Source organism: Hyaena hyaena, unplaced genomic scaffold (assembly GCF_003009895.1).
Source record: "Hyaena hyaena isolate Hyena2069 unplaced genomic scaffold, ASM300989v1 scaffold_22, whole genome shotgun sequence".
Taxonomy (NCBI): domain Eukaryota; kingdom Metazoa; phylum Chordata; class Mammalia; order Carnivora; family Hyaenidae; genus Hyaena; species Hyaena hyaena.
Genome location: NW_024080654.1, coordinates 6,557,499 through 6,568,476, shown reverse-complemented (window position 1 = coordinate 6,568,476; position 10,978 = coordinate 6,557,499). Strand labels below are relative to the sequence as shown.

The window sequence follows — 10,978 nt, the reverse complement described above, 5'->3', positions numbered from 1 at the left end:
GAAAGACTGTGGTACACTGTGGGAGACTGTGAGAGACTGTGAAAGACTGTCGGAGACTGTGGGAGACTGGGAGAGACTGTGGGAGACTGTGGGAGACTGTGGGAGACTGTGGGAGACTGGGAGAGACTGTGGGAGACTGAGAGAGACTGTGGGAGACTGTGGGAGACTGTGAGACAACGTGGGAGACTGTGGGAGACTGTGGAAGACTGTGGGAGACTTTAAGAGACATTGGGAGACTGTGAGAAACTGGGAGACTGTGGGAAACTGTGAGAGACTGTGGGTGACTTTGGGAGACTGTGAGAGACTGTGGGAGAGTGTGGGAGACTGGGAGACTGGAGAGAGTGTGGGGGAATGGGAGAGAGTGTGGGAGACTGTGGGAGACTGTGAGAGACTGTGAGAGACTGTGGGAGACTGTGGGAGATTGTGGGAGACTGTGAGAGACGTTGGGAGACTTTGGGAGACTGTGAGAAACTCTGAGAGTCTGTGGGAGACTGTGGGAGACTGTGGGAGACTGTGAGAGACTGTGGAAGACTGGGGGAGACTTTAAGAGACATTGGGAGAGAAACTGGGAGACTGTGGGAAACCGTGAGAGACTGTAGGAGACTGTGGGAGACTGTGGGAGACCGTGGGAGACTGTGGGACTTTAGGGAGTCTGTGAGAGACTGTGGGAGACTGTGGGAGACTGTGGGAGACTGTGAGAGACTGTAGGAGACTGTGAGAAACTGTGGAGACTGTGAAAGACCGTGGGACACTGTGGGAGACTGTGAGAGACTGTGGGAGATTGTCGGAGACGGTGAGAGACATTGGGAGCCTGTGGGAGACTGTGGGAGAATGGAAAGAGTGTGGGAGACTGTGGGAGACTTGGTAGACTGGAAGAGACTGTGGGAGACTGTGGGAGACCGTGGGAGACCGTGAGAGACTGTGGGAGACCGTGAGAGACTGTGGGAGACCGTGGAAGACTGTGGGAGACCGTGGGAGACTGTGAGAGACTGTGGGAGACTGTGGGAGACTGGGAGAGACTGTGGGAGACTGTGAGAGACTGTGGAGACTGTGAAAGACCGTGAGACACTGTGGGAGACTGTGAGAGACTATGGGAGACTGTGGGAGACTTTAAGAGTCGTTGGGAGACTGTGAGAAACTGGGAGACTGTGGGAAACTGTGAGAGACTGCGGGGGACTGTGGGAGACTGTGAGAGACTGTGGGAGACTGTGGGAGACCATGGGAGACTGTGACAGACTGTGAGAGACTGTGGAGACTGTGAAAGACCATGGGACACTATGGGAGACGGTGAGAGACTGTGAGAGACTGTGGGAGACTGTGGGAGACTGTGGGAGATTGTGGGAGACTGTGAGAGATGGTGGGAGACTGTGGGAGACTGTGGGAGACTGTGAGAGACTGTGGGAGACTGTGGGAGACTGTGGGAGACTGTGGGAGACTGTGAGAGACTGTGGGAGACTTGGGAGACTGTGTGAGACTGTGAGAGATGTGGGACCCTGAAGGAGACTCTGGGAGAGACCGAGGGACTGTGGGAGACTGTGAGATTGGGGGGGATTGTCGGAAATCCTGTGAGACTCTGGGGATTGTGGGAGACTCTGGAGACTGGGGACTGTGGGGACCTTGGGGACCGTGGGGACTGTGGGGAAGTGTGAGCCGCCTGCACCTCTGTTGTCCCCGCTGGGTTGGGGGCTTACCACGTGGCTATCCTTCCTTCTCACCCTCACCCTGCACTTTCTTCTCCAGACTACTGGTGCCTGGATGACCTGTACCGGGAGATGGTGAGGCGCTACGTGGAAGTTCTTGAGAAGCCTCCGGAACATTGGGCAGACCCAGCTACCCTGGAAGGCTGCTCACAGCTGAAGCCGGATAACTACCTCCTGGCCTGGCACACGCCTTTCAACGAGAAGGGTCAGAGGGTGCTCTCTTTTCCCTATAAAGCGCATGCTGGAGTATGGCCTGGACACTAACCCACGTGTCACCCCACTAACCTGCAGGTCTGCGTGACACAGAGGGACTTGCCGGGGCTTCCACTTAGAGGACGCTGACTTCCCTGGTGGTGCGGCACCAGTCCTGGGTTCGTTTTAAGGGATATTTTCAACTGCTTTCCCTTTAAGTTTCTATTTTTTGCCAAATAATCAGGAAAACTTATACAACCAGCATGTCTGTTGTCTCTGGGGTGCTTTGATGTATTGATATATTTACTTAGCCAGAGTCTCTGCCTCCAGCGCACTGCTCCTGGGGTCCTGGACCCCCTATTTGGGTTTATGCTTAGGATGAACCCCTCTCACAGGGGTTTATACTGAGGAGGGACCACCCTGGGTTTATGCTGAGGATGGACCCCCCACCCAGGTTTATACTGAGGATGGACCCCCCCAACCTGAGATTATACTGAGGATGGACCCCCCACACCTGAGTTTATACTGAGGATGGACCCCACACACATGAATTTATACTGAGGATGGATCCCTGAGTTTCTAAATGCATTGGCTGAGATTAACAGCACATTGGACATTTCAGAAGAAAAATTTAGTGGGTTTAAAGGCACAGCAATCGAAACAATCCAGAATGGGATACATATAGAAAAAAGAATCCAAAATTATGAAAAGAGCACTAGTGAGCTATAGATGACCACAGCATCCTGACATGCCTGCAACAGGCTCCCTGACAGTGTGAAGGGGAACAAAGAAAAGATTTGAAGAAATACTGGCCCAAATCTCTCCAAATTTCATGAAACTGTAAACTCACAGATCGAAGAAATTCAGTAACTTCCAAGCACAAAATACACAGAGAAAACTACAGTATGGCAGCCAGCAGTCAAATTGCTCAAAACTAATAATCCGGAGAGAAACACATGTTCCCGTGCTGACTGCCGAGGTGAGGAGGGTGCAGATCTCTTGTCAGAAGCAGCACATGGAGAGCTCGCGAGCGCAGAAGAAAAACTACATCATCCTGGAGTGCTGCCTCCAAAAAAGTTTCTTACAGAAACCATGGCCAAATCGCCTTTGCGGGCAAACAGAAGCTAAGGGATTTGTCACCAGCAGAAGCACACTGCAAAGGGGTAATGGAAGTCAGTCCCTGAGGCAGCAAGAAACCATCGTCTGCGCACAAGAACTTGGATGGAGATCCTAACTATGTGGATAAATACAGGAGAAGTTTTAACTTCCTATTGCAATCTCTTTGACAGACAATTGACTTTAAAAATGATGAGCTACTGTGGGTTTATAAAATGCTATGAGCAGGTATCTGACGCTATACTGGTTGGGGAGGGTGGAGGCGTGAGGCGGGCTGTGGCAAGTGTAAGTTACAGGCGGACACTCAAAGCCATGAAGCAACGACTAACACAACAAAACAGTTATAACTAATAAGCCAACAAAAGAGAAAGTGGAATCGTTTAGAAATATTTGCTAGGGAAGCAGTGCCCCAGGCCAGATCATCCCTTGGAAGGGGGACGGGGGGGGGGAGGGGGGACCAGGTGCGAGGCTGTCCCTCAGCCTTGGATTCTTCCCCCTCATCAGGAGAAACAATCCCATATTCTAGGTATCCAGGGACCCTCCCTGTGCTGCTTAAGCAGGAGCACCGCAGAATCCTAACCAACCCCACGGGGGCATCTGCCCTGCAGGGAGAGAACGGGGTCTCCCCTGCAGTACAAGGGTGTGTGTGCAGCCCCTGCCCCACCTCGGCTGCAGGAGGGGCCACTGCCATGGGAGATCTGGGCAAGCTTCCAATGCGGATCTCCCTGAAAGGCTTTGTTTCCTGGGAGGAAATGCTACCCCGGGTCACGTCCATGTGTTATGTCCACCTAGGCAACTCCAGACAGGAGCAGACACACCGGCCAATGTCCAAGTGCTCCTCCTTGTGGTGGTGGGCGCCGTCCTCCACATGGTGGGAATCTTCACCCGGGATGGGCAGCTGACCTCACTGGCCAATAACATTGAACCCAAAATAGGCAGAAAAGGAAACAAATAACAGGACAACAGACTTGACCCTGATGACATCAATAATCACATCAAATGTATAAATGTTCTAAAGACTCCAAGAAGATGGCAGGGACTCAGATGGCATAAAGAAGCAAGTCCCAACTCTAGGCTGTTCACAGGACATGCACTTTACAGATGAAGCCACAGGTAGGTTAGGGAAAGGAGAGGTACACCATGCTAATGCCAGTCAGAAGAAAGCCGACGTGGCCCCATTAATATCACAAAAAATAAATTTTGGAGCAAAGAATGTTGCCAGGGGAAAAGAAGTCAACTTCATCAAGACAAATGCATCCATTTCTCAGGAAGACGTAGCAAACCCAAACACTCCTGCACCGACAACAAACCTTCACAATATGTAAAGCTAAAACCAATAGAACAGCAAGAGAAACAGAAAACCCCAGAGTCATGGGCAGAGATTTCCACATTAAGGTCTCAATATTCACATTAAGAAACTAGAAAACAAAGGGCAAATTAAACCCAAGGAAAATGAAAATAAGGAAGTAATGAAGGGCAGAGTGGAAATCAATGTCACAGAAAACAGAAAAACAGTAGAGAAAATCAACAAAACCAAGAGCTGATTCTTTAAGAAGATAGAGAAACCGATAAACCTGAAGTGAGATTGATTAGGACAAGAGAGGAAGAGTGGAAAATAGAAGCAGCAGCAGCGGACAGGCGGCTGCTACAGATTCTACAGGAAATAAGGGAATACTGTGAAAAACTTTGTTCCAATAAACTTCACAACTTAGATGAAATGGATAAGTTACTTGTAGGACCCAAATTACCAAAGGTCACTCCAGAGGAAAAAGATCATCTGAACAGCAGGACGCCTCCCTGGGGAGCCACCGCCCATTTGAAGAAGAGACAGTACCGAGTGGACACGGTTCTCCAGGGAGCTAAGAGGACAGTCACACCCCAAACCCACTCCGCTCTCCAGGAGGCCCTTACAAGAATCCAAGGCTGAAATACAGATCCCTAGACGGTATTTGCTGAGCACACACCTGAGAAGTACCCCAAATGTTTAAAGAGCTCTTAAAAGAAAGCTAACAACCCAGTACAAACATGAGAGGCCTATTTAAACGAACGGTCCCCCGAGGAAGTTACCTGGTGGCCACAGGCTCAACACCATCCGTCACCGGGAAAATGAAGCCCCAAAGAGAAGGTGCTGCACGGGCCGAATTTGGAAGGTGGACCGTGAAGTGCCACCCGGGACACAGAGGGGCCCCCAGTGGGACATGGCTGGCAGTTTGGCAGCTCCTTGAACGTGAGCTAAATGTTCCTGATGTGTCTGCCCCAGGAAGCGTATGTCCAAACAACGACTTGGTCAGGAGTGTCCACGGTGTCCTCTGTGACATCCCTTGCAGGAAGGAACCCAAGGGTGCCGTGGCGGGCAAGTGGACAGACTGGCAGTGGCCTCTCCACACATCAGGCTCTTCCTGCTGCACAACATGCGATGCATGGAGGAGCATCGCCACCCCGAGTGAAGGTGGCCAGGAAACAACCACTGTATTCTGCATGATTCCACTTAGGTAAAACCTAGAAATGTGGCCTGGCCCGCTGAGTCAGGCCCGTGGCTGGTGGAGGGATGGGAGGCACAAGAAGGCGTCCAGGGTGACTGGTGGGTACACTCAGCAGCTCTGCTCGGGGTCTGGCTTCACGCGCGCACCACGTGTCCACACTCATCACCTCGTGCACCTGAAGTACGTGCAGTTGATCTCATGTCCCTATAACTCCATGGAACTCTTGCTAAAAGGAGAGCATGTGTGTTTAGAGACACAGCGTCTGCTTTCCCAGCAGGAGCACAGCCATCAGCAGCTCTGTTTTAGTGCCTAAACCACTGTCCAACGCTGGTGCTTCGCGATTTGTTTCATCTATTTTCTCTGTTGGACACCTGGGTTGTCTATTTTTCATTAAAATGACACGGCGGTAAATGTGTGACTACACGACTCCGTATACATTTTCAGGATGCTGGTGAACGTCATCGCCACAGGCGGGGTGGTTCCCCCCACAGCCTGAAACCCGCTGTTCTCCACCCCCTGCAGGCTCAGGCTTTGGAGCTGCCACCAAAGCCATGTGCGTGGGCATGCGGTACTGGAAGCCGGAGCGCCTGGAGACCCTCGTGGAAGTGAGCATCGAGTGCGGCAGGATGACGCACAACCACCCCACAGGTGAGCCGCGCCAGCCGCCGCGCACCCAGCTCCTGCCGGCGGGTCGCCGAAATCCTACCCGCTGCTCCATTTGCTTACGTGTTGGCGGCTCGGGCTTGTCAGTCTTCGGTTCTGCTTAGATCTGTTTTCATGCTAACAGCAGGGCTGGGGATGGGCGTGGAAAGCACCCTCCCCGGTTTCGGCACCACGTGTGTCAGAGCAAAAGCAGGGCACCAGCTCTCCGAGTGAAGCCGCGGGAACCCGCGCTTCCAGCCCACGGGCACTGCCTGTTGCCCGGTGCTGTGCCCGGCGGGGCCCGAACCAGACCCACCGCTCGCTGGCTGTGGGAGCTGGAACACCTACCGCCGTGCTTCTGTTTCCCCCCCAGGATGGCCATGCGTGAGGAGAGTATCCGCATGTCCCTCACACAGGGAGGGCAGGCGGCCCTCACCCCCCCCCCCCCCCCGTGCCTGACCCGGAGTCATGACTTAGAAGGGCAATCAGCTTCTAATTTTACAAAAGAAGAATCACTTGAACCTCTTACTCCCATAGGCTGTGCACCCTCCCCCTCATCCAGGACCCTGGGTTTGAGAACTGGACACTCACTGCACCTGTAGTGATGCCTTATGGTGGCCAGAAGCCACTGAGAGTGTCTCTTGAGGTGGCCATGCCCTTTCCTGGGTGGGTGTGGTCCTTGCGCGGCTGTGCACCTCGGGCTGGCCTGGCGGGCACTCCTCTGTGCTTAGAACCGTTTGTCCCCGCGCGCCTGGGGGGCTCAGTCGGTTGAGTGTCCAGCTCTTGATCTCAGCTCAGGTCATGATTCCAGGGTCGTGAGTTCAAGCCCCGTGTTGGGCTCTGCGCTGGGCGTGAAGCCTGCTTTAAAATAAATTAAAAAAAAAGAACCATCTGTCCCAACGACAAGCCCTTGCTGGTGGGTGTGACACACCTGTGTGCAAGGAACAAAAGTCAGAGCCCGAGAAGCACCAGCCCAGGACCCCCCCGCACCTGCCGACGGTGCCTCGGGCGCCCACACGCCATCTTTGTGCCCTCCAGGCTTCCTCGGGTCCCTGTGCACAGCCCTGTTTGCGTCTTACGCCGCGCAAGGAAAGCCGCTGGAGCAGTGGGGCAGAGACATGATGCAGACGGTGCCGCGGGCGGAGGGGTACTGTAAGAAGACCATCCGGCACCTGGCGGGTGAGCCTGGCCCCCTTCCCATCACACGCGAGCCGACAGCAGACACACCGCTGTCACCCCCGCCTCCTGCTCCTGCAGGGCTGTCCCCACTGTCCCCACGCCCCGGCGGGTGGCCCTCGCCTGCAGCGCACCCCGTTCTTTATGTTTAGAATACCAGGAGCACTGGTTTTACTTTGAAGCTAAGTGGCAGTTTTACTTGGAGGAGAGAAAAATCAGCGAAGACACGGGAAGTAAAGCCGCCTTCCCCGACCGCTACAACGCGGAGGAAAGAGAAAAGGTGAGTTGCCGTGTCCACGCAGTGAGGACAGCAGCCGGCAGGGTCCCACTGCCCGGGCCCCGCCGAGAAGCCCCCGCACCTGGGCTGCCCGGAACCCCACCTGGGCCCGCCCCTCCCACCCCCCGGCAGCAGCGAGGGGCCTGGAGAAGCAGCAGGTGGGGGGTTGGGGGACTTCCTGGAGGAAGCAAGTGTGAAACAGAGAGCACTTCATTTTCATTTCCTCTCATTATAAGCACAGTATTGCTAGAAAATGTGATTGTTGAAGATACTCTCTTCCCCTTCGTTACTCCCTAGGGGCCGGGGCATAAAGTTGTACCCGATGAGTAAGGCTGTGCACACCAGCATCACTCATCAGGCTGAGAACTGGCTGACGTTGTCGCCATCGGGTTTGGTAGCACAAGAGAAAACCCTGAGTCGCTGTGGCTTAGCCGTGACAGAGACTGATTTCCTTATGTCCTCGGAGCCCAGAGCTGAGCTGCAAGTCGCTTGCAGTGAGGAGCTGAGGACACTTCTGTGTGGCCGCTCTGCATTCTGCATGCACAGCTCGTAGCCCACGCTGGCTGCTCTGGCTCCGGCCAGCACGTCTACAGTCTCTCACAGGCTCCCGCAGTCTCTCCCACTGTCTCCCACAGTCTCCCACAGTCTCTCCCACAGTCTCTCATAGTCTCCCACAGTCTCCCGCAGTCTCTCCCACAGTCTCTCACAGTGTCTCCCACAGTCTCTCACACAGCCTCTTTCATAGACTTCCTCAGTCTCTCCCATAGTCTCTCCCAGAGTCTCTATTGTCTCCCACAGTCTCATAGTCTCTCACAGTCTCCCACAATCCCCCCACAGTCTCTCCCACAATCCCCCCACAGTCTCTCCCAGTCTCCCACAGTCTCCCACAGTCTCTCACAGTCTCTCAGTCTCCCACAGTCTCTCCCAGTCTCCCACAGTCTCTCACAGTCTCTCACAGTCTCCCACAGTCTCTCACAGTCTCCACAGTCTCCCACAGTCTCCCACAGTCTCCCACAGTCTCTCACAGTCTCTCACAGTCTCCCAAGGGAGGTCCACCCTTCTTCCTCAGGTGCTTCCCACAGCCCCTCCGTGTACCCCCATGCACCTCCCCGACCTCCCCTGGGTGCAGGAAGGCCCAGGCGTGCCATCCTTCACATGGAGATGCTGCTGTCCCCAAACCAACACCGAATCTGCTGCTAGGGCACAGGGGCATGACCTGCCAGTGTCCCCCTCACAGGCCCCTCCCCACGCTTTCTGCCCGGGATGCATCTGCAGGGCGTTGTTCTGCACGGCCAGCCAGCCCTGGCCACAGGGCCTTGGCGCCCACTCACACCATGACCTGTTCGGGCCAGGGTGGCATGTGTCCTAACAGCCTCAGCGCCGGCCCTCCACCTGCTGGGCGCAGACTCTTGTCACAGACTTTCTGGCGACCCTAACACGTGCTCAGGTTTGCTTATCTGTGGAGTTTGCATCCGCAGGAGCCCTGAGAAGTGGGTCTTTCCTGCGCCCTGTCACCCCCAGCCCCGAGGCAGTGCCCGGCACACAGGTGAAAGTCGGTGCCCTGGATAAACTCGGGGCGTGGGCTCCAGTGCCAACCAACATTGTTTTTCCTGTGGCCGCACGCTCCAACTCGGCTCTTTCTTCCAGGCTTACCGGAAATGGAGCTCTGAAGGCCGAGGGGGCCGACGGGGCCACGACGCTCCCATGATTGCCTACGACGCTCTCTTAGGTGCTGGGGACAGCTGGACGGAGCTCTGCCAGAGGGCCATGTGCCACGGAGGTGAGATCGCCTTCTTTAACCTGCAACCAGCACCCCACCCCACCCCAAAGCACCCACCCAGGATGTCCGGGGCTGGGGGCCTCGAGCGGCCGCCTCCTAATTCCCCAGGATGTGTGTCTTTCTCTGGGTGCATGGCTGTGCAAGCCGGAGCTCAAGAGAAAATGGCATCTGGGGGGCCAGGCTGCGGGGCCCTCTCCTTTGAGGGCACGGGGCCCTGCTGGTCTGGGCCACGCACAGCCCGCCAACACTGTAGCCAAAGAGATCTTTGCCCCACTTTGAATCGGTGCTCCGGGTTCAAGGCCTTGGTGGCAGCCGGGACTGTCCCAGCGCTGGGCGGGCTTGCTCCTTCCTGGTGCCCACTCTCTCCCGCGAATGTGAAATGAAAGGACTCCAGACAGACACCCCCCTGTGCTGGGCAGGGGTCTCCGTGCCCATCGGAGCCCCCCAGTCCCTGATGCTGGGGTGGTAGAGACGCCAGCACCGCCCCACAGACAGGGGACCCCTGAGCGCCCAGGCCCGGGACAGCAGGGCATCCACACGCGCCCGCGCGTGTCCAGCTGTGGGAGGAGAGAGGGAGCTGCCCAGAGAGGTCTCTGAGACGGGCCCGTGGTAAGGGGGCCCTCAGGCACCGGCAGCACGAGGCCCCGGGGCCCCTGAGGACCTGTGTTTCCGTTCCAGGCGAGAGCGGGGCCACGGGGACTATCGCGGGCTGCCTGTTCGGGCTGCTGCACGGCCTGGACGCGGTTCCCACGGACCTGTTCCAGGGCCTGGAGCACCAGGAGGAGCTGGCACGCCTGGGCGAAGCGCTCTACCGCCTGTCCACTCAGGAGAAGTAAAGCTTCCCACCACGTCCCTGCGCGGGCAGCCGCGTCCCGCCCTGGGCGCGGGGTCCACATGCCGATCACCGCCCTCCTGAGCCTGCCCCACGCCTGATTGGCCATAATCGCACGTTACCTGTTTCCTTCAGAGCCCTAACTGCCGTATGAAATCCCGTTTGTCCTTCGAGAACGTTTGTCCTTCCCGAACCCAGACCCAGGGCCTCGCCGGGGTCCGCCCCCTGCGAGCCTCCATGCACAGCGGCACAAACAGTCTCTCGGACAATCGGTGTGTTTCACTCTGTGCAAAACTAATGCTGCTCGCTCACTCACGCCCACACAACTAACTACACAGCTGTGCTCAGATGCGCGGCCCTTGGAGGGCAGGGCCCAGGACGCAGCGAGCGCGCGTGGCGCTTCACCGCACAGCCGACGGTTTTAATCACACTAGATCTTTAAGACCAAACCCTCTGGAACAAGTGACAGAAAACCAGGAAATAAAGGGCTCTCGTGTGACACCCTCATCTTCTGTGTGGTCTGAGCCAGGTCCCGGGCGGGGCCCCCAGACTCGCCGCTGAGGGCGTGGGGCTGTCTCTGTGTGCGGGTCTCGGGTAAGAAAGTGCTCTTGTTAAAAATAACCTTGGACACGGCCCTTTCGAAGGAGCATCTGGTGTGAATAAAAGAGCAGTTGGTGTTTCATGTTTAACACGGCGCTTTGGCGGCTTGGCTGGAGCCGGCCCGTGGGCGGCAGCGCTGTTTCCGTGGAGGGGCGGCTCCTAGCGGGCGGCGGCCCCCCG

The 10,978-nt window shown here is 56.1% G+C and overlaps 1 protein-coding gene across 1 annotated transcript; it reads left to right on the top strand.

The window, feature by feature from the left end:
• Positions 1 to 1,745: 1,745 nt before the first annotated feature.
• On the top strand, positions 1,746 to 10,683 carry ADPRHL1 (ADP-ribosylhydrolase like 1). Its single transcript, XM_039226685.1, has 6 exons — positions 1,746 to 1,905; positions 6,014 to 6,139; positions 7,172 to 7,312; positions 7,462 to 7,589; positions 9,234 to 9,366; positions 10,045 to 10,683. Exons 1-6 carry the CDS (start codon positions 1,773 to 1,775, stop codon positions 10,200 to 10,202), a joined length of 819 nt encoding a protein of 272 aa, XP_039082616.1. The 5' UTR covers positions 1,746 to 1,772; the 3' UTR covers positions 10,203 to 10,683.
• The last annotated feature ends 295 nt before the right edge of the window (positions 10,684 to 10,978 follow it).

Coding starts and splice junctions, on each gene's coding strand:
- ADPRHL1 (XM_039226685.1), top strand. CDS start 1,773: ATGGTGAGGCGCTACGTGGAAGTTCTTGAGAAGCCTCCGGAACATTGG. Junction 1,906..6,013: donor CACGCCTTTCAACGAGAAGG/GTCAGAGGGTGC, acceptor CACCCCCTGCAG/GCTCAGGCTTTGGAGCTGCC. Junction 7,313..7,461: donor GACCATCCGGCACCTGGCGG/GTGAGCCTGGCC, acceptor CTTTATGTTTAG/AATACCAGGAGCACTGGTTT.